This window comes from Erithacus rubecula, assembly GCF_903797595.1.
Source record: "Erithacus rubecula genome assembly, chromosome: 3".
NCBI lineage: Eukaryota > Metazoa > Chordata > Aves > Passeriformes > Muscicapidae > Erithacus > Erithacus rubecula.
In genome coordinates this window covers 33,863,652-33,885,553 of record NC_136689.1, presented here as the reverse complement: position 1 = coordinate 33,885,553, position 21,902 = coordinate 33,863,652, and the positions used below count along the sequence as shown (strand labels likewise).

General features: G+C 35.0%; 1 protein-coding gene across 3 annotated transcripts in view; it reads left to right on the top strand.

Annotated features, from left to right (window-relative positions):
• NXPH1 (neurexophilin 1) overlaps positions 1-11,810 on the top strand; it is a 137,327-nt gene extending 125,517 nt beyond the window's left edge. For all 3 annotated transcript variants that reach the window (XM_079299442.1, XM_079299441.1, XM_079299443.1), the window contains exon 3: positions 9,858-11,810. In XM_079299442.1, coding sequence (XP_079155568.1) covers positions 9,858-10,619 — 762 coding nt within the window. In that variant the 3' untranslated portion in view covers positions 10,620-11,810. The remainder of the gene's footprint in view (positions 1-9,857) is intronic.
• The last annotated feature ends 10,092 nt before the right edge of the window (positions 11,811-21,902 follow it).

The following is a 21,902-nucleotide window of genomic DNA, read 5'->3' as shown; positions in this document are numbered from 1 at the left end:
CACGGTGGCCTTGTCCATTATATAGTACCAGGATGTGACAAGCTTAGTCTTTCCTCAGAAGATATGGCTACTTATATGATAATGAATATTTTTTCAGTGTGTTACACAAAAAGCAAACTATAGTGCAAATTTTGATTAAAATGTTGCTCTGTGGCCTTTCATATAAAATCTAATTTTATTTAATATTACTTTCTACATGTATGCAGAAAATGGCAAGCTAATATTAATAAAAGAAGGCTTACAGGAATGTGGAACAAGAACAATAGATCCTTGTCAAAATTTATTTACCTAGCTAGACTTTCATTTCAAAGTTAGCAGCACTCTGTCATACTGGCATAATGCACGGATCTTAAAACTCTGTTAGACATTTTTAACCCACTTTAATTTATTCCATGGTAGTTTAATCCCCTGCTGAACGCGGATGGGGTGAATTTTCAAAAGTCATAATCCACTGAAGTAAAAAATCTGTAATGACAACATAGACAGCAGGCTTCAAGAGTTTAGTTTAAATTCTTTCCAAAAATGTAAAACTTAGGGCAAGAGTTAATAGGATATTTCATACAGTTATATTTCAATCCTTTTCCAAACCTTTATATATTCACTTGCATCTCTGCCATCAGAAATACTTGGGCTAAAGTTCTGTTCTTTTAAGGCAAAAAACCAGAAAGCTGTAAAATTCTAATGTGAAGATTTTCACAGGATATTGTAACTCCTTTGGTCCTTCAGTTCATAGACTTTTATATGTGATAGCATAATATTTTCTAAACTGAAAGAGAAATGTCATTTTACAAACTGAACACCTTCCATTCTGTCTTAACTGGGCACTAAAATGAAATTAAGATACATAATACCACACTATCTTCATCCTTCTGCTGCTCCAGGAATTTTACAATTTACTTTATTGTTGGGTGAAAATTCAGCCCACAAACTGATTGGGAAAAGTTCTTGCATTTCCTATGTACTTGAAATCTACAGTTTTACACTCTATACCTTTGGAGTTGCCTGGAAGTAGCTGTGAAGTAGCTGTGACTCAGACAACACCTTATTTTCTTTAACCAGGAAGCTCCTCTAGTTCCAGCTGTAGACTTTTACAGGTTTGCCTGGCCTCAGCATTCAGGCACCAAACTTCTGCCTGAACCCCACAGGAAAAATGCTGCCTCTTGCTAGGTTTTGTTGTGTTGTGCTGGGCCAGATTTTGGGTGGCATCAGATAAAGCTGGCAGGTGGCTGCTCAAAACAACAGTATGAGACTGTTCTGAGAATGTGACATAGAGATGAGGTGGTAGGGTGTTTCACATGGTAGAAGATTAATTCAGAAACAGACATGCATTTGTAAATGATATTTATTGAAAATTAATAAATTCATAGCCACACTCCCAACTTAAGCAGTCTTTGCTCTGCAAAGACTTGAAAATGAAAAAGATTTTCTGGTATAAATAGTATATTCTCCCTCATTTTGCATTCCTTGATAAAATCAACACTTAGGCATTGATGAATACATGGTGCAGGACCAGATGGACTTCTATTTTGATTTGCTAATTTTTTCAAACTCTTAAATGAAATAGACAATGGCAACAATTACTTTCCCCCCCCCCCCCCCTCTAAAGCTACATTTCTGGAGAGAAAAACAACAGTGATTGAAGTACCTGTCTTTGCTCCTGCTTTCCAGGAAAAGGGTGGAACAAACTGTAGGGCTGGTTTTAATCACTTCCTCTTGTGGTTCTGTGATTTTGATTCTTGGTTCAAAGATCCCAGTCTTACTCAGGCAGATAGAGGAGCCTGGATGTTTAATTTTGAGTCTGATTCCACTCTGCAAGTTTCTAAAAGAATTAAAGAAAATCTCTCTATATGTCTGACTGTCACAGGGGAGAAGGCAGCCCTGGCAGAATGAAGCAGAGAAAAGGAGGAGGAGAAAAATGTCCATTAGGGCACTGCTACTAGAAGAAATGTCTCTGTAATTATTATCTAAGTTTGATTGATTTAAAGTACCTATCTGTCTTAGATGACTAAACACTTTTTAAAAGCCTCCTTACTAAACAATTCTTTTTGTCACTAGTGAACAAAACAGGATCAAGAAGACTAATTTTCCATATTCTAAATACTCGTGAAATTTTTTCATGGTATTAAATCAAACTCAAAGATAACAGAATAGTACAAACCTACACTGTTTCTTACAGGAAACCTCCAAATTTGGAATTTCCTATATTTAAAAGGAGTAGCAATAATAGCAAGTGTACATGTCTATGAGTACCAAATCACTTCATTACCTTCAGCATACTTACAGATGGATAGGGAGAAGTGCACTTCACCAGGACTGGAGAATTTCAGAAGGCATTTACACAGAGCATTCATTGCCCTTCTTCCAGCCTACAGCCTTTGGTTCTTTCCATAGAATTGTCTCCAGGACAAGTCACACACCATAGGTCAGATTATTCTTGGCTGCTATTGGGTGACTAGCCAAAGAGCATTTAGTCAATTTGGAAAGTTCATCAATAATGGATGTAGAAGACATAATCCATTTTGTTTCTCTCTTAATCATGGAATAGGCTTAGAATTCCGTGTGAATGAATAGATCAGTGAATCCCACCCAAGATCATGGACCGGACTGGCAAAGAATATGATATAATTTAGGGACCTAACAGCTGGCAGGCCACCAGCATTTTAATCAGTCTGTTACCATTCACAAGGCTTGTTGCAGTGTCACAGCTTAGCCCACAGTCCAGGAATGCAAGGGAGAGGAAATGAAACTCTAATTCTTAAGGATTTTTTTCTGGAAGCAAACACTTAAGGTGCTTTAACATCTTTGCATTTCCTGAAAATTATTTGAGACTAGTTGGTTCTCAGACTTGTTTGTAACAGACAAATTACATTGTGTAGGAAGCACAGTAAAACTGTAAATTTTACTAGCTTTTTCCTTTTTCAGAACAGCCATTCCAATACCTTAATATTTTGTAACAACTGTTAAGAATTATAATGCACCTAAACAAAGCAATGTTGCTACTGTTTTATTAGTACCCTCATCTTTCTGTGGATAAAATTTTCTAATTAGTCTTTGATTCTTAGTCAGATCTCAAAGAGATATCAACTGATACAGGTCTCTAATTTCAATGATGTTAAATTTCCCTGAATTTATATCAGCTGCTGTCAGCTGAATTTATATCAGCTTCTTGTCTTGCATAACTGCTGTTATGTGAATAATGAAAAAGGCTCAGGTAGCTACATTTTTGTTTTAACAAGGGCCATTTGAAGCCAGAATGATAGCTCATATATTAAAACCAGAAAAATACAGAATTTAAAGCTGAGTTGTACACACTTAATAGAAGTATTCTGAATTTTGTGACTCCTAAGGATGTTTCATACAAAAATTGCAGTAAAAGTGTATGTTAAGTACAATTTCTTAACCTAAAGATAGTAAAAAAAATAAAATTACATTCCCTCTGTTTTCTGTTTGACAACAAATTAAAATCTTTTATGCTTAAAATGAATAATACAAAGTTATTACTTTAGAAAATATTACTGAAAATTTCAGATGCTTTTTTTTCTATGGTCTATGGTGCTATTTTATGACCAAACCCAAATAAAATATTCTGAATTAATAGAGACAAACAATTGAACAAATAATGGAAAGCCATATTTGCCATCATACAGGGCCATGGTTCTGCCACATGCTGAATACTGTGTACCATTCTGATCTCCTCATTTTAAAAACAGAACTGGGAATGGAGAAGGACAAAAAGGAAATTCCAAGTATAGAATAACTTATGTAGGAGGGTTATTTGTATGATTCTGGAGGCTGTTAGGGCTGGAAAAGAGATCAGTATCTGCTTGTTATTGTGGATGGATGTAGTTGAGGCATGTACTAGTGAGCTAGAAGGAGGCTTCCTCATGCAGCTAGGAATCATCAAATTTTCCACTCAGTAGTACTTGTAGAAAAATTACTTAAAACATAGCAACAAAGAAAAGTAAGAAGGAGCATGGGAAATTTGGATAGAGACAGAATTTTCCATCTAAAGGGTTCACCAAAGAAAGGGTCTGGAACCAGGTTCAAAACAAATCATAGTAGGACACAGACTGTGGAACTCATTGCTGAAGTATCTTGTGAATGTTTAAATTTTAAAAAGGGTCAAAGTGAACAAATGCACAAGAGATCAGTCTGTTTAGAGTTACTGAAACAGAAAACTCATTTGGTCCTTCAGTTCAAAGAGTTTTATAAGTGACAGCATAGTATCTTAAAATTGAAAGAGAAATGATGAAACAGAAAACACATACAGAAACAATATCTAGCAGAGAAAACTAGAATTATTGTATAGCTGGGAAGAAATTAGGGGTCTAGAATATGCTTGCCATGTTCTTGCCCTTCTCCAGGCATCTCGTATGGTTACTATTGGAGACAAGATGATTTTTCTTAATGAGTCTTTGTTTTGATCCTGCATAGCCACTCTTGAGTTCTCATTTGACATAGTAAATCACGAGTTACTGTTCTGTTTGTCAGACTCATTTGAGTTTGCAGATTTTTTGAATGACCAACATGCATCCTTATTCTTTTCATGTTATGCAGCAAAAAGGTTTTTAAGTTAAAACCAGAGAGGACTCATTCTGTGAAATATCCATGTATGTGTTTTTCTGTTTGTCCTTCCTTTCCATAGTCTCCTTTTAAGAGATACAAGTCCTTCAGTGAGTTTTACTCTCTCCCATTATAAAAACATCTTCATTAATTTGCATTCTCAGATTCTTTGTTTATTACCAAATACCTGTAGAATATTGATTTTGACTTTTCTGGAAATTATTTACTGAATAAAATTTTTCCATGCCACTGGCAACTTTGTACAATGTGTAGAAAGCTGCAGGAAGAAAAAAATGGATCTAAATGGAAGAGTAAACTCAGTCTTGTTTTCCCTCCACCCATTGCATAAATAGGATGAATATAAGGACATTGGATTCAGTGCCAACTTTCTGTGTGCTGCCCTGCCTTGATAATGTCCAGCTTATTGTAATGCCCATCAATACTCTCCCACTTATGCTATGCCTGAGATATCTTACTGAGGAAAGAAAATTCTGAATTCTGTTCAGAGCATTTGCAAACACAGTGCTGCCAAATTCTTACAGTGCTATGCCAATAAAAACAGTCTTGGTTTTTGATTAGTTATTTACCTGAAGAGAGAGACTTCTCCACCTTGAGTATTAGATTGTTTGTTTGCATTTTCATTTACTCTCAAGTAGTCATATATTCAGAGGAATAAATACATAATTTCCAAGCCAATACTGTAATTATAAGTAATGAACTGTAGCAGAGCTAGAATAAAAGGAAAAGAGTGAGAAATCAAGATGCATTCTTTACCTTTTTGAATTGCTATTTTTTAAAATACCAAATTGATGTCTTAAATTAATGTTAATATACCTATGGTTGATTTTACATAGAGAAGAGGACCTAAATCACCACTTGAGGCCTTCATGGTTTCATGAAATTCCTTTTCAACTTCATTTTCTCTGTTCCAAATGTTAAGGTTTGGCTTGGCAAAGCATTCAGGGCTTAGTGTCTTGAAACAGAACTCCTAAATTTCTGAGATAAAGAAACTATCTATCCTTTAGGAAGTCCTAAAAGAGCAACATATATTAATTAAAATATGCTTAATGAAGCTAAAAATTAAAATATTAATCACCGTCAAAACATAGGATGCAAAATGAATGGAGTATTCTATTTTAATAGATTAAAAAATAATTACACATCAATTCCTGTATCTTTCAAATGATGCTTTTGGATATTGTGCCAAATGAAACCACTGTCTTTTCTTCTTCAAAGAAGAAGTAGAATAAATGGAATAAATTTTTTTCCAATATTTGTTGGAAAAGAGTTGCCAGGCAGCAGTAAAAGATCCTGGCACCTTTTCAGTATCAGTAGCCTTTACAATGCAGTGGAAATTCAAACTTTTCAATAAAAGTACAAGACCAAAACCAAATGTCAGTCTACCATGTTTAATCAGTGCTTTTCCAATGACACTTGTAGCACTAGATAAGCACTTCTAAATTTTTTGTTCCTTACTATTTTTCTATGCAAACATTTCTGCCATCATTGTCATTCAGAACCGTTTCTGGCTATGCAGTCATGGAGGAAATATTCCTACTCAACCCTTTTGCAGCACTGATTTATTGCACTACAGTGGTGTTTTGGGTTAACAGTGGTGAGCAGCTAAGCACTTCACAGTTCTTTGTTTACTTCCCCCCTTTCCCCAGTGGGACAAGAAAGAGGAATGGAAGAATAAAAACAAGAAAACTCAGGAGTTGAGATAAAGAAAATTGAATAACTGAAGGATAAATTGAAGAAGAAGAAAGAAAAGAAGGAAACAAACCAGACCAAGTGATGCAAAGGCAACACTCAACTCACAACCAACTCCAGTGGGTAGAATGATGACCAACCAGTTCCTCAACAAAAGATGTTTACCTCCTCTAAGCCTCCACTCTTTGAATTGCTAAGCTTTATGCTACATATTATGGAATATGTCTGGTGAATTCAGGTTCTCTGCTCAGTTGTGTCCATTCCACATCCATTGTACACCTCTTCAGTCTATTCACTTGAGGGGTCAAGAGAGAAACAGAGAAGGCCTTGGTGCTGTACACTGTTCAGTCAGAGCTAGAATACCAGTGTGCTACCAACATTTGGGTCAAAAGTCAAAACCAAAGCCCCAAATGTGCTGCTGTGAAGAAAATGGACTCCATCCTAGACAGAGCCATTGAAACTGAGCCAAATGTTTCAATGTTTCATCTGGGAGTGACACTTGGCCATAGAAAAGAAGGCAATACTGGTTAGAGTAAACTAATTAATTAAACAGATATGCAAGTTTCTGAATTATATGTAGATACAAGGAAGAGGATATCTTAAAAATATACCTACATAAAATTTAGGTTGCTCTATATTTTATTATCCACTTTGGATTGGCTGTTTCACAATCAGTTTCACAATACTAAGTGCAAAACCTCATGCTTTTGCGTCCTCTTCTTGTATTATTGCAACCTTGTGTTTGGGAAGAAGAGAGATTGAAGAAAACGAAATTAGTTCACGTGAAAGGACTGCTGCATCTGTAGAAATGCTATTACGCAGCAACACTCTGTTATTGGGTGTGTGAGTCTCTGAGGATACTTTCTGCAGCATATAGTATACTAGTAGTATATGAAAAAGCTGTTGGATGGAAAATGTTAGTAAAGCACAATGAATTCTAGAGCTTTTTCATTAATGCTTTGTGGACTGTTTTTTTAGCGCTCACATAGACTCTTGACTAGGAAGGGCAGGTTCAGGCATTTCCTCATGGATTCAACCAGTTACCCACACTGAAAATCACAAAGAGAGGTCTCAGTGTTAACTGCACAGCCAGAAATCTTTCAGATATTGCAAAATCAATGACAGTAACAATCAGTTGTATCTGTTAGATTGGGTATGAAGCACCATAGAATGCATGTAACCTCAATCATCCATTTCCATTAAATACTTTTATGGCTTTCAAAAAACCATATATTGGATCAGCCATCAATCATTTCAGAAAATAGCTCCTCCCTTTCCTGAGTCTTCAGTTTCACATCTAAAAAAAAAAAAAAAAAAAAAAAAAAGAGAGAGAGACCTATTTTAACGGTTTTTATAGTCTTACCTATTGTTACATGGAACTGGTATTCTAATCCTATGAAATGTAAATCATTAGATGAAGAAAGGAAAACAAAGGAAAAACAAACTGCAAGCAAAGAAAATGAGAGAAGTAAGCAATCTGTATCCTACCTACAGATTGTTGATTTACTAGCTCTGCTAGCTAGCTGCTTAGATTCATTGTAGGTTGACAGATTCATTCTAGACAGGCACATTTTTCCTTTTAACCACATTTCTTTTCTTATTTTGCCCTCCTTCCCCATATGCCATAGAAAAAAAATGTATTCTGAGTCTCTTTCTCTCTCCCTGTGAAATTTTCATTGCTGCTTCATTAACCAGTGCACCATCAGTGCATTTTATTACAGCTTCTCTCCTGGCCCACTGTGTTATTGCTAAGATGAAGCTATGAACTGGCTATCGAAATGCTAGTCTGTTTTTTAATCCTTCTGTCCATTCAGAAGAGGGGGAAGTTGTCTCTTTGGCAAAATCCTGAAATAAATCCATATTTTATCTAGTATCCTTACTGGCCTCACATGAAATGAATTCGGGAGGTATCATGTAGGATGCGACAGATTTATTTTCCTATTTATTTGCTGTGAAAGGCCGGGGGCATATCTCCTGTCTGATCAGTGTATTAAGACAATTTAGACTGATTTTATGTATGTGCCTTCAAATGACCTTGAAAAACTACTGAAGTTAATGAAAGTGTGTTTCAATTTCATGATTGTTAAGAAATGAAAAGGCCATGCTGTGATAGATATCCTCTGTGACATATACTGCCAGTTGTACCAGTAGGGAGGGGACATGATTTAAATACTATCTGGTTTCCAATGAGTTTCCTGGGTATGGAATGCACTTAATTCATTTTTAAGTGAAGAGAAAGATATAACTGCAAGTATGATAGAAGCACATAAATCAGTGCCAGAACACAGAGGAATAAAATGGGCATTTTTGGAATCTCATATGAAAAGGCGAATAAGAAACTTGATGGCTTCTTCAGAGAAGTGCAAATGTTAAAAAATTGGGCAGTGTATGTGGGGCAAATTTTAGGGGAAATGGGACTACAGGTGTTGTCAGTCCCTTTCCATCCACCCTGCACGAATTCCTGCCCTCCCAGGTATGCTCTGTCAGAGTTCTCTGCCAGTGCTGCATGTTAGACAGCTGTGAGCCTGCATCTGTTCTTTGTTTTCCACTCAATTAAAGCAAAGAGAAAAAATATAAATAAGACAAACTGCTCTGACAGTAAATTTTGTGAAAAATTATGTCTTAAATAGAAGATTTTGTAGGAACTTGGCACAAGATTTTCTGTTCTTTTAAAATATGATTTTGCAGGATTTTTTATCACTGCTTTCAAATTGGTGCCTCTATTATTTTTTTTTTAATATACAAAAGGCTTTCTGTCTTACACAGATCACTACTTAATTTGGGGAAGAAATGGTGAAAAAAGAAGTGAAGTGAGGAAGGAGAAATGCTTGTCATAGATACTGACAAGGCAAAGCAGTAGTTGGTCTGTAAGGGATTATTAGAAAAGGATGTTACTCCTCCTGCATTAACTGACGTGGAGTACACAGTATGTACAGCTGTCGACTCAAAACTCATTAAAATTTTCATTATTCTGTTATTTATATAGTAGTTGTGATTGAAGGTCCCAGCCGAGAACATACACCAATGAGTATTCATAAAAGGAGTAGGGAAATTGTATTATTATTATTAGATTCATAATGACATGGATTCCAAGCATGGTCAGGCTGGCACCACCAAGACAGCACCTTGACAGCAGACTCCAGGGGCAGCAAAAATAAATTAATGTGTCTCTGATGGTAGAAGATACAACAACTTTGCAGAGTGAGCATTCAAGCAAGAACACTTCACTCTGAGATGCCACATACAAGCTGAAGAACGAGTGTGTACCTCAGTTTTTGTAGTAATTCATTACACACTCATCACTTAAAGACATCATAACAGACCAATAACATAAATGTCTGTGATTAAATCTGAAGGCCAATTAAAAAACAAAAAGGGCAAAGGAGAAATGAGTAACAACTTGGAAAGTGAAGGAAAATGGACATTTCTCTTTTGGTTTACTGAGTAGAGAGGTACAATTTAATTTCTCAAAAAATATTTCTCTATGATTAGGAAATCTGGTCATTTTGGTCTCAGGTGAAAATGATGGGATTTATATCACATATCTCAATATATTGTTTTTTCCTTCTTCCTTTCTTTTTCAGGTTACCTGTGCAAATTTAACAAACGGAGGAAAAACAGAACTTCTTAAATCAGGAAGCTCTAAATCCACACTAAAGCACATATGGACAGAAAGTAGTAAAGACTTGTCCATCAGCCGACTGCTGTCACAGACTTTTCGTGGAAAGGAAAACGATACAGATTTGGACCTGCGATACGATGCCCCAGAAACTTATTCTGAGCAAGATCTCTGGGACTGGCTGAGGAACTCCACAGATCTGCAAGAGCCTCGGCCCAGAGCAAAGAGACGGCCCATCGTCAAGACTGGGAAATTTAAGAAAATGTTTGGCTGGGGAGATTTTCATTCCAACATCAAGACTGTGAAGCTAAATCTGTTAATAACAGGGAAAATCGTTGACCATGGCAATGGGACGTTTAGTGTTTACTTCAGGCATAACTCCACTGGTCAAGGGAATGTATCTGTGAGCCTAGTGCCCCCTACAAAAATAGTGGAATTTGACTTGGCACAACAGACGGTGATTGATGCCAAAGATTCCAAGTCCTTTAACTGTCGAATCGAGTATGAAAAGGTTGACAAGGCTACCAAGAATACACTCTGCAACTATGACCCTTCAAAAACCTGTTATCAGGAGCAGACCCAGAGCCACGTGTCATGGCTCTGCTCCAAGCCCTTTAAAGTAATCTGTATTTACATTTCCTTTTATAGTACAGATTATAAACTAGTACAGAAGGTGTGTCCTGATTACAACTACCACAGTGACACACCCTACTTCCCTTCAGGGTGAGGACCAACTTGTGTCTGAGACTGAAGCCTGGGGAATAAAAGAGGTCGAATGACAGGGCTGTAACCTCAAGGAGGAAGGCCACATCTATTGCCTGGAATGTGTCTACCTGCTGCTGCTGATGTCAAATGGCTGCAAATATGTTAGTGGAAAACAATCTAATGTAATTTTTGCCCAGTCAGCTCCATGTATCAATCTAGGTATAAATCACTATGGATTTGAAATAAAACCATACATACATACATACACAGACACACACACTTTTCAGTGCACATTATTGAGATTCCTGCTAAGAAATCTTTCATTGTCTGATATCTAAGGATTCAGCATAACCTATCATCAAGCAAAATGGATTAACTAGACAGTACAAGGTTTCTAACACAGACTGTTATGGAAATCTCCTTGAATGTCCTTTGAGCACATGCCAATCAATAATCTTCATTCATGCATTCTACTGCTTGGAGTAGCTGTACTGGTAAATAATACTGTAGGAATAATACTTGTTAAAATGGGAAAAAAGTGTGTTTAGAGTTCAGTATTCCGTATTATATGAACACAGCAAAAGTGTCATGACTTTTCCCAGCATACAGTAGGCACATTCAAGGTGGTGTTGGTGGCTCTTTTTCCATGGAGCAAGCCTGTTTCTAGTAAAGATGGGCAAACATTTGGAATTTACATGTGAGCAGACATTCTGGTTTAATGTTTCTCTGACTCTTTAAACTCTGATTCTTTAAACTTGTTTAAGTTTAGGCCAGCTAAACTACTTATAAACTGGAATTGGTCTCTAAGAAGGAAAATGCCTGGCGGAGAACATGTAAGTTATAAGTGGCTGTCTTATCTTTATTACAAAATATTGTAACAAATTCAATATCCTAGTCTTCATTTGTATGAATGGTTTGTATTGTACATAATTTAACCAGTGTTATTTGAGCTGCTTATTAATATTAACTTGTAATTGTCTCTCTGCTTGTTATTGGTTAAAACAATCAAGGAAATGAGGAATCCATTTTATCAATGTAGCTGTAAACTCCATTAAAAGACAGAACTATGTACAAAGCATTTATTCAGCTAAAGTATTGTTGAAAGCTATACATATACAACATTACAGTCTGTCTGTATTTAGATATTTTATTTCCAGAGGAAAAAATGAACTGTACATAAAAATAAAAAAAATCTTAAAGTTGAGTTTCAATATGTACTGTGTAGATAGTAGTTTAAATAGTTCTGACAAGCGGGTAATACTCCAAGTCTAATATGACTTTCAATATTGTCTCTTTGCATATGTACATATATAGACATCTATTTATGAATTTGTGTGTGTGCATAGTTGTGTGTGTATAAGTACATGTGTGTGTGAGTGTGTGCAAACACCTATATATGTTGAGGACATAAAACTTTCTTGAGCCCTTTTCCTAGCAAGCAGATCTTATTACTGAAGGTCTTGCTAGTTCAAGCAGAAGCCCCCACTCCAATAAGAAATTGCAGGTGCAGGGCTTTGTTTAAAATGACTCATTATAATTTAGAAATGGGAAAACATAGAGCCACTCTCTGTGTACAAAGGCCTGTCTTTGCCTTAATTCTAGCCTCCTGTGAGGTACTGATCTCTATGGAATGAAGAGATCCCTTTTTATGGTACTAGGAAATTTTTTCCTGAAAGAAAAAGCTCATAGCTTTTATATAAATATATATATATATTGTGGATAGTGGCATACTTTACCCCCAACATCCAGAAAACCATCAAGTGTAAGAACTCCATGCCTAAAAGAAGATTGCCCAAAGAAGAATTCAGTAATTCATATCATATCTTTCAGAATTATCATTTCTGGAAATGTTTTCCTTCCCCTTCCACCCTTTCCCCCATGTTCTGTGTTCATGGGTCACAGCTGCAAAGGCAAATGTGGGTCAGCTTCCAACTATGAGCACTGAGCACTATGTCTGTGAGCACTATGAGCAGCATCTCCAAAACCCCAATAAACACTCCACTAGAGTTTCCAGAACTGAAAAGTTCAAAAACCTACCAGTTGATGACCTCTCTTGCTGAAATGTGCAGAACTTAAATGAGAATGGAATAAAGCAAATGAATAACATTATTGAAAGTAAATATTTTCCCACTGATGTACCAGTAGGAGAGGAGACTTTCATAATATTATTGCTTTGGCTTCTTTGGATAGATATGCTTGTGGGAATTTCTTCATTATGTATGACATTTCCCAGGACAAAATTGTGACCCCAGACTGTGTGTAGATTTGGAGAAAGAAATTTTCCAAGCCATGTAGTACATATTCTGATCTCATTCAGGAATATACTGACATAACAAAATATTTTTTCCTTTGACAGGGATTATGATTAAACTGGTAGTGTTTATCCCTTATGCTCTATGAAAAGTAATTGTTATGAATATAAACCATAAAGTAATTTCTGCTGTTGCCAATTGTTAGGTCTTGGGCCTATTAAATCAATAGAAGTTTTGATATTGATTTCATTATAAATTTCCATTTAATAGTATAAAATATGATTAACAGTCTTAGCAATCTGTATCACAATTGACATTATATGGTTCATTTATATTCCTGGAAAATTGATGTGAAATACTATTGCTGGAACAGTTTCAATATTTTCTATATGTTTTAAAACTTCCCATCACTATATGAAATATATACATTCTGTTCATATATAAATGTTTGTCCACTTTTCAGGTAACATCCATACAAAAAGGAACTATTAATAATGCAACGGTTTTAATCCTACTAATTGTGGTTGTTGGTGTTTTATCTGCATCTTTCACAGTCATTCATACTATTAATTGGTCTGAAGCCTTTGTAGAATTTGCTATTCTTCATAAGCATTGTTGAGTTTGAACTTGAAAGGGTTCTTTAGGTGATTGAGTTGTGTAACAGTGATCTAATATCAGAATAGATAATGTATTACTTAGGTGCTAGTTCATTGGATTTTATTCAATCCATTTGGGAAATATTTTGTCTTGATTAACTTTGTTGAATAATGTTTTTGGTTTTGTCATTTGAAAAGGAATTTTAATGAACATGAATGTGTTAAGTCAGTTAAACAATCTATGTATGAGTGTCTGGGTCTTGCACATGAACAATGCCTTAACTGAGTGCTAGACCAGGCAAATGTTGCCACACTATAACTCACTAATTCTAGAAGTAATAAAGATGTATATCTCTAAAGGTATATTTTTAGGATTAAAGAAGATTAAGTTACTTATTTTTAAGAAGTGAAGAGACTGTTTCTGTTCACCCTTTTTTTTTTTTTTTTTAACTATTAAATCATGCTTTGGCTCTTATTTTCACTTCATAGAGAAATCACAGATAGAGCTATTTTAACGGAACTAATTATTTCTGGTAGAAAAATACATGGATCATACACTTGAGCAAGTATCAGTATATTAAAATTGCCTGGCATGGATCAGTGATATTATTTATTTGTCAGTTCATGTGCTTTTGAAAAAAAGGAATCCAAGATATAGGAAATAGGTGATTTTCAAAAAAACCTGCTAAAATCACTGATCAAAGGTCTAAACAGTGGTGGAAACCTATAAGGCTTTCACTTGTTAATGTTTTCAAAATATTTCAGCCTGGGGCAGAAAATATACTATTTCTGCTCCTCATGAAATCACTGGTAAAATTTTATCCCTTTCTCCCTTTTCTCTCTTACACTGACAGTAAGCAAACTAATAAATTCATCTTTACACAGACATTGTTTTTCAAAGTTTGCCGTTACTTAAAAAGTAATGATATCAGAAACAGTTGAATATTCCTTCAGTAATTTACAGTAAACTTAAAAATATTCAGGCTCCATTTATAGGAGAGCAGAATGAAAGTCTCATGGTGTTCCGATAGATGTTAGAAATTTAAATAATACTATTTGAGTCTTTTGGTCAGAGGGCAGTTTTACTGTGATTTAATCATGACATCCTCATGAGTTCTGAATGCTGTGTTCTAAACTGCAATTCTAGTAGAATATCATAAACTACTCTGAAAATTATGTGTTAGAGAATCGTGGAAGAAAATGGATGAAAAAATATCTGCTAAGCTTACTGTAAAAACAGCCTAAAGCATAGAAAACTGCAGAATTATTCCTCAACAAAAGAAAATGAACCTCAGTCTTGGCATCTTGTGGGTCCTTCTATGCCCTTCTGTGGCAGAGGCAGTAAAATTGTATCTGACTTCATCTATTAAAGGAAGAAAGGCTTTTCTCCAGTGATTTGTACTAAAGTGCATGTCTTAGGTCTGCCAGAGACCTCAAATGGCTGCATCAAGGATCTGTTGTGTAAGGAGCTGCATAATATCCAGTGTATGCAATACCTATTTGGGAATGGTTTTGATGACAAGAACTCCTAATTTTCAAGACAGTGTATAGCAGACTTCTTGTGAAACATGTACTTATAAATTTGAAGCATACTGTCTATGGCTTTTTTTGTTAAATATACACAGTTCCCAAAAAAGAAATATTTTTAAAATCTCATACTTAGAATTAAATACAAGCACTCTTGGCCCTTCTGTTTAGTTACAGTTTCCTCTTTAATTTATGAATACAAATACTATTTCCAAAAATATTTTGACAGTGAAAGAACAGAGTATTTTATAATAAAAAAAGAAATTTTATTTTTTCTTGATTTTTTAATGGTCAGTATCTTAATAAAAGTATGATAAAATTTGCAGATTAATTAATTTTCTGGATCAATTTGACAAAATAAGTATCTGTGGATATGGTTAACATTTTTTGCTGCTTGTGAGAGGAACACTCATTAAAAATAAACTGTCATTTGTAAAGATACAATAAATTGTGAGACTGTGGGAAATATTATATTTCCTTGAGTATTCTTGACAATATGACCTAATAATTGTAGCATGATTTCTCCAAAACCTTGATGCATCTTATAGCCAAAAATTAAATTTTCTCATTCTTTCCTGTATTCTGTGCTAATTAGTTAATGTACCCAAACTAGCAAGCAGATTACTTTGCTTTGTACAGGAGTATTTTCTCATTGGAAAACATCTATAAAATTTTTAAATTCTGTTTGAGGGACACAGCTGGTGAATCTCTGCTTGAGCTTGGACTGATGTCCTGTGTATGATATGCATAATTTGTGATCCCTTATCTTAGTTTGTCTTTGGAATAAAGAAAGAAATGTAATTTTTTGTAGGTGCTTTATATCAGGAGCAAGGCAATGAATTACTTGAACTTTAATTCTAACAGAGTTACAGTCCCATGGTCAAAGAAGGAATTTGAGAAGAAGGGGCATGTTTGGGATTTATTCCTAGCTCAAACTGTACTTAGTCATGTATCAAGTAGGGATATTGCTTTGAGGGAAGGCTTAAGTGGTGTGTGAAATGAACTTCTGCCTGTTTTTAATAAGAATTTAGAGGCACCAAAGGAAAATTTATAAGTTTGAAGCAATTCATACACATCAGTGAAGATGTAGCAATTACCATTTCAATAAGTAAATCACTACTTTATGAAAGGGCTACTTAGTTTCTGGGAAAAGCCCAATGTTTGCAGATCTGTTCATCACAGCAGATAAGTAAAACCAGACTTGGCAAAGGCATAAATAACATGAGATCTTTAGTTCCTCATCTATGTCACAGAAAATCTAGGATGAGATGCAAAAGCCTACTTAGAAACAGGTGACCCAAGGAAAAATGAGATCACTTACAGACTGTAAATAAAAAGTCATATTGCTTCTTCCAGTATCCAATAGCTATAATTGTTAAATTTATTGTGAAATATTTATGAAGCATTTTAAAATTTCTTCTGTGAAAATAAAATATTTTGATTAGTTAGAGAGTGGAAATAAAGATGGAATTTTTTTGCAAGGAAGTTTCTACAATTGCAACATACTCATTCGAGAGGCAAATACTCTGAACTCCTTTTAACTGGCTACATGTGGAATCCAGAACTGTGATTGCTGTGGCAGTGAAAAAAGCAGAAATAATAGAACTTGGATGGCATGGACCACGGTGATCTTGAGTTCATGTTAATTTTGTTGTGTTTATCTGTTTCTGGTTTTGTGTTTGTATTTTTGTAAAAGCATAAGAAATACAGTTATTTAGCCATGATTCACTTTGACACTCTAAGTGTGGAGTTCACTCATAAACTCTCTGAAACAAACTGATATATAGGTGTGTGACATTAGGTGCTCTAGTCTTTATTTTTCTAATGATCTGCAGGTCATGTCCAGTTAATAAGGTGAACAGACACTGCAACACAGCTTGTGTATCAAATGAATTCCCAAATGAATCTTCCATGACTTGAGAAAAAAATTACTGAAACCTTTAGCTGATGAAGTTCGGTAAGTTAGCTGTATCCCTTCAGAAAACAGGAGTAATGCTCACAAACTTTGAACTGTATTTTTCTCAAGAGCTCACCAATATTTTCCAGTACCAGGCAATTTTATGGAATGGTAATATCTCCTCTGCATATCAGAGATTTACCATTTCTTTAATCAAAGCTATTGCTCTGAGAGATGTTTTAGAAAGTAATCTCCCATTTTTCATTGAGGTACTTTTTTCTAAAACCCCTTGTACTATTCTTCCACAAATATTGAGCAAGTTTCTACTTCTTCCCTGCAGACTATATTCTTACTGAATTTACTCTCCCAAAAGAAGGCTTTTCCTCCTACTGAGGTAAAAGCATCCCTTTCATTTATTAATTTACTTACTTTTACTAATTGCACAAATTTTACCTGTAAAGTTGCTTTTAATTAACCACTCCAAAAGAACTGTGCCTGTCTTTTCAGAACAACTCCTATATCATCAGTCTCTAATAAAGTTAAAGACCATAAAATGAATGCAATATTTTACATGGAATTCCAATGATGAAGGGTCTCATCACTTTTCTATAATGAAATTCCTTCATATTCATAGTTACAATGGTTTCTCTCAGGTCCCAAACTGCAAAAAATTTACTGCTAATGAGCTCTCCATTATTATTTCTATTAGAAAGCAAGCCTGAATTATACTGCTTTCCAGTGTTCCTTCTAATTTGAGTTTTGAAGTAGCAGTATTCAGAGGTATTCATGCCTACTTTCCTTTGCCACTACTTTATGCAAGTCTACCTTTTTAGACCAATTTTTAATACTTTTCTAACCTCACAGATGTAACAATTCATTAGCACATTACTTAGACCTCTAGCTAACTGCTGTGATGTCATAAAAATAGGAAATATTTTATTGTTCTTTTCTGATTGATTTCTGGTCTGCCTTCTTCCCTGTATGGTGTGTTTTTTCTTATTCTGAAGTCCATTTATCTGCTTCAGATCATATGTGAGTAGTGCTTACACATATGTTTACACATAGGAAGGGATAAAATGTATAATTTATGTTTTCTATTAAAAATTGATCTAGTGAGGTGATTGTGTAAACTCTGTTAGAAATACTAAGTATTAAGGAGTAGTTGTACTTGTAACTAATCCTTGGGTAAAGATTTAGGTATGCCATTAAAAATAAATAATTCTTTTGTTCATAGTGCTGGGAACTAATGTAAAAAAAATTGCTGCCTTTGTCTAAATATCACCAAAGACAAAGTGATTAGCTTGGTAGTAGAACAAATCAGTAATAAAATTTCATATAATTCCTAGGAAATACATACCATTTCCATTTAGTTTCCCTCCATTTCTTGAATCTTCCCAGGTGGAAGGCAAATACACAATTGTAATTGCCAGCCTGTAGGCTTATCCTATTCCTTTCACTTTGTCTTATTCTCCCCCAGATATTATTAACATTATTTTAAAAAGACTTTACACTGGATTCCTTTTTCTACCCTTATAAGACTTAGACCATCTGATGATGCCAAGAGAAGGCAACTAACTTTCTGTAACTCTAATGTCCCCTTTGACCGTTTGAATTTGTAAATTTCCAGAACTTTTTACTTTATCTAGTTGGCAGACTTTAAATTTACTCTTCACTCTTTTTCAAGCAGGAACTGTTTTTATGTTTCAGTTCAAGATAATTTCTATGTGCTGTCTTTGTAGAAGAGAAATGTGGCTAGCGCAAAAAATTAATTTTTTAGGCTAGCTGGGTTAAATTGGTTATAGCATGCAAGCTGTAAATTCAGCATAGAACACATTCAATAATGAAAATTATATATGGATAACTAGGAGTTGCATAGAATGACAATTAAGTAAGCAAATGCAAATGAATAATAAAAGAACACATATAAATATAAGCACAATTTGCATATATTATAATTAATTATTTATTTCTCTTTTCAATAATGAGAAGTATAACACTAAAATTTCTTTTTACAAATAACAAAGATGAGGGAGATAAGTTAGATGAGAAACTGAAAAATGCGTGGTAAATGATCAGATATAAAATTAGAGTCCCATTAACTTTTTGTAGGCTTCACTACATAGGTGCTGCTGCTTCATAGCTAATTGCAAAGTATATGTTTGAGCCAAGTACACATCACTAGAAGGTCTGTATTTTAGTATGGCTACTACAGGTTTAAAAAGAAATGAAGAGGAGTTGCAAAACTGTTTGCTTCTGAGCTTGTGCCCAGAAAAATTACAAGAATGTTTAGACCACATGGAAAGGTGTTTTTCTGTGAATAGTTTTTAGGATCCTCCAGCGTCCTTAATTACTTGTTCTTTCTAGATAAATTGTCTCCAAACTCAGTAGTTCTCAAACTGAATGTTCTAGTACCCTTTCCTCAAAGGGAGTTAATCTTGAAGTCTCTTATTTTCTCTTTCTTACTGCTGTTCTTGCACTCACTCCTAGAGAATGTCATGATGTTAGAAATGAGAGCAATGGATCCATTTATCCTTGCTTCCACTGTTGCTCTGCTCTTGTACCCTTCAGGACAGTATACATCTACTCTTCAAAACTGCTGGTATGCATATCACAATTGCACATGAAACAATTATTTCCTTGCAAGTCTTCTTGGACTAGGAAAAAAAGCAGGAAGTTCTCTTATAGCACTCTTTTATGTCTTTGAAGACTGTTACCATACTCAGCCATCAGTCAGTGTTTCTGGATTTAGCAGTCCTGGTTCTTATAGCATATTTGACTTCATTCTTCTGACTTCTATCAAACCTGCCTAGCCTTTCAAGTGGAACTCCAAAGAAAACAGACTATTCTGGCTTATATCTTGCCAAGAGTGAGAAAAGCAGAATGTGAATAATTATCTTCTGTTTCTTTCGAGGTACTTGTAATAGTGTTCTGTGTAATACCAATATCATAGTTACTTATCATCATTTATCATTGACTGTGCTGGTTATGCTGACTAAAACCTGCTTATGCAGTAATGTTATCTAACCTGTAATTCCACATTTTCTATTTGTGCATTCGTTTTCTTTCCTGCCTATGGTAGAATTTAAACTACCAAATTTCAGTAAGGTAGGGTATAAATTTACTGCACACTAGCTTTTCCATGCCTGATTCCCCTGTGGATACTTGTAGCCTGCACTAATGCTGTCTCTGTGCAAAATGTGAAGTAGAAGACATCACAGAGAGCTATACTTACTGCTTAGCAAAGTGTCAGCATGAAAAGTTAGTATGCAGCAGCAAGTGTACTGTAAATTCATGCTTTACTTTGCTGTACTAATCTGTTTGTGTAGACAAGCCCCAAGTGTAGTACTCTGCACTTGTCTCTATTGAATTTCTTGTTATTGATTTCAGACCAATCCCTCCATTTATCAAGATAACTTTGGTATTCAATAAAGCACTTCTCTCCTCCCCCTTTTTTCCTTTCAAAATTACATCAACTCTTCATAGTCTTTGTAGTCTCTAATGATATTGTAAATCATTTCAAGATGGCACAGGAGGAGTCTTAACATTGTAAGAGTAACCAAGATGGCATTTTTACAGTTACAGTTTTTAGACTACAATCACACAAGTATAAAACAATGATTAACTGAGGACTAAACAGGAGACTGAAAAAAATATTCACCAGGAGACATGCTTTTAATGTGTTGAGAGAATGAGCTGCTTTTATAATTTATCTGCTTTTGGAAGGAAGAAAGGTCATAAACTTTAAGTAGATTCTTGTGTAAAGTCAAGGCAGGAAAGTATTTCTCTTGGAACCAATGACAGTTAATAAGGGCCTAATTCCTTCTCATATTAATGAGTGAAATAGTTCCTTGGAGAATGCTGTTCATAGTTTCTTTGTGATTTATGCTGACTTTTTTTTGATATATTAGAAGTACCTGTTAGCTCTGGCCTGCTAGTATGTATGTGTCACAAATAAAAAGTTTGCCTAGATCAGAGGTTCTGTTTGGGAAAATGACTTTTATATGACAAGCGCACACATTTTAATGCACAATTGATGTCTAAGAAATGTTAATGGTATCCTCTCATAAAAATAGGGACTTTAGCTCCCTAAATATGATTTCAGTTTTCTCATCATTAAATTTTCATCATTTACTTATAATCTGAATTTGATCCTTCTTTATGAAAATTTAACTACAAATGCTTGCAAAACAAAACTCCCCTATGGCTACTCTTTACACTGTTTTGTTATTAGTCATCAGCTTTCTGTTTACCTCTGGTTCTCAAGTGGTTATCAGAACATACAGCACGTGAAAAGAAAGGTCAGGGTCTCTGATTACTTGCAGGCAGAGACTTTGCCAGTGCTCTGATCAAAATGAGTGGGAGGAAGAAGCTGTATTAACACACTCACCTATGCTAATAGACCTCTGTGATGGCTTTAATTGTGAGAATATCATTGAGGTGATAAATATGCACACCTTTCAGGCTGCAGGGAGGTAAGTTCATAGGAAAGTGAAGTCAGCTCACACCTGGCTGTAAAAAAGTACACAAACAAATCTGTGTATCCTGGACTGGAACTGAGGAAATTATTTGATTTAACACCAGTTTAATTTCTGCAGTTTGCTGGTAAAAGAATTCTTCTGCTTTTTCTTCTCCTGGGCTATTGTCTCCAAATACTCAGACTTCTCTTTTTGTTTGAATCAGATCTCACGACACCTGCAGCATAAATTGAATCAGTCCTCAGTCCTGTATTTCCTTCAAAGCAATGAAAACAAGTTTCCCTTTTAAAATATACAGGTTTAATCCTCACCATTTCTATGAGAACCATCTGGTTACATCACTTGTCTAGAAAGGGAAAAGCATGAATTCTAGTTCAAAAGTCAGTGTTCCCTACTCTGACAAATTATCCAATGTACCTGCATTCTGTAAGGCTACGATTTCTCTTCTTTTCTGTTCTATATGCTCTTAAAAAACCCACTATTCTGAACACCTCCAAGGTTTCAAGAAGAGAAAAGTTTAAGGCTGAGGCATATGTTAGGTATTCATTGTTCAGAACT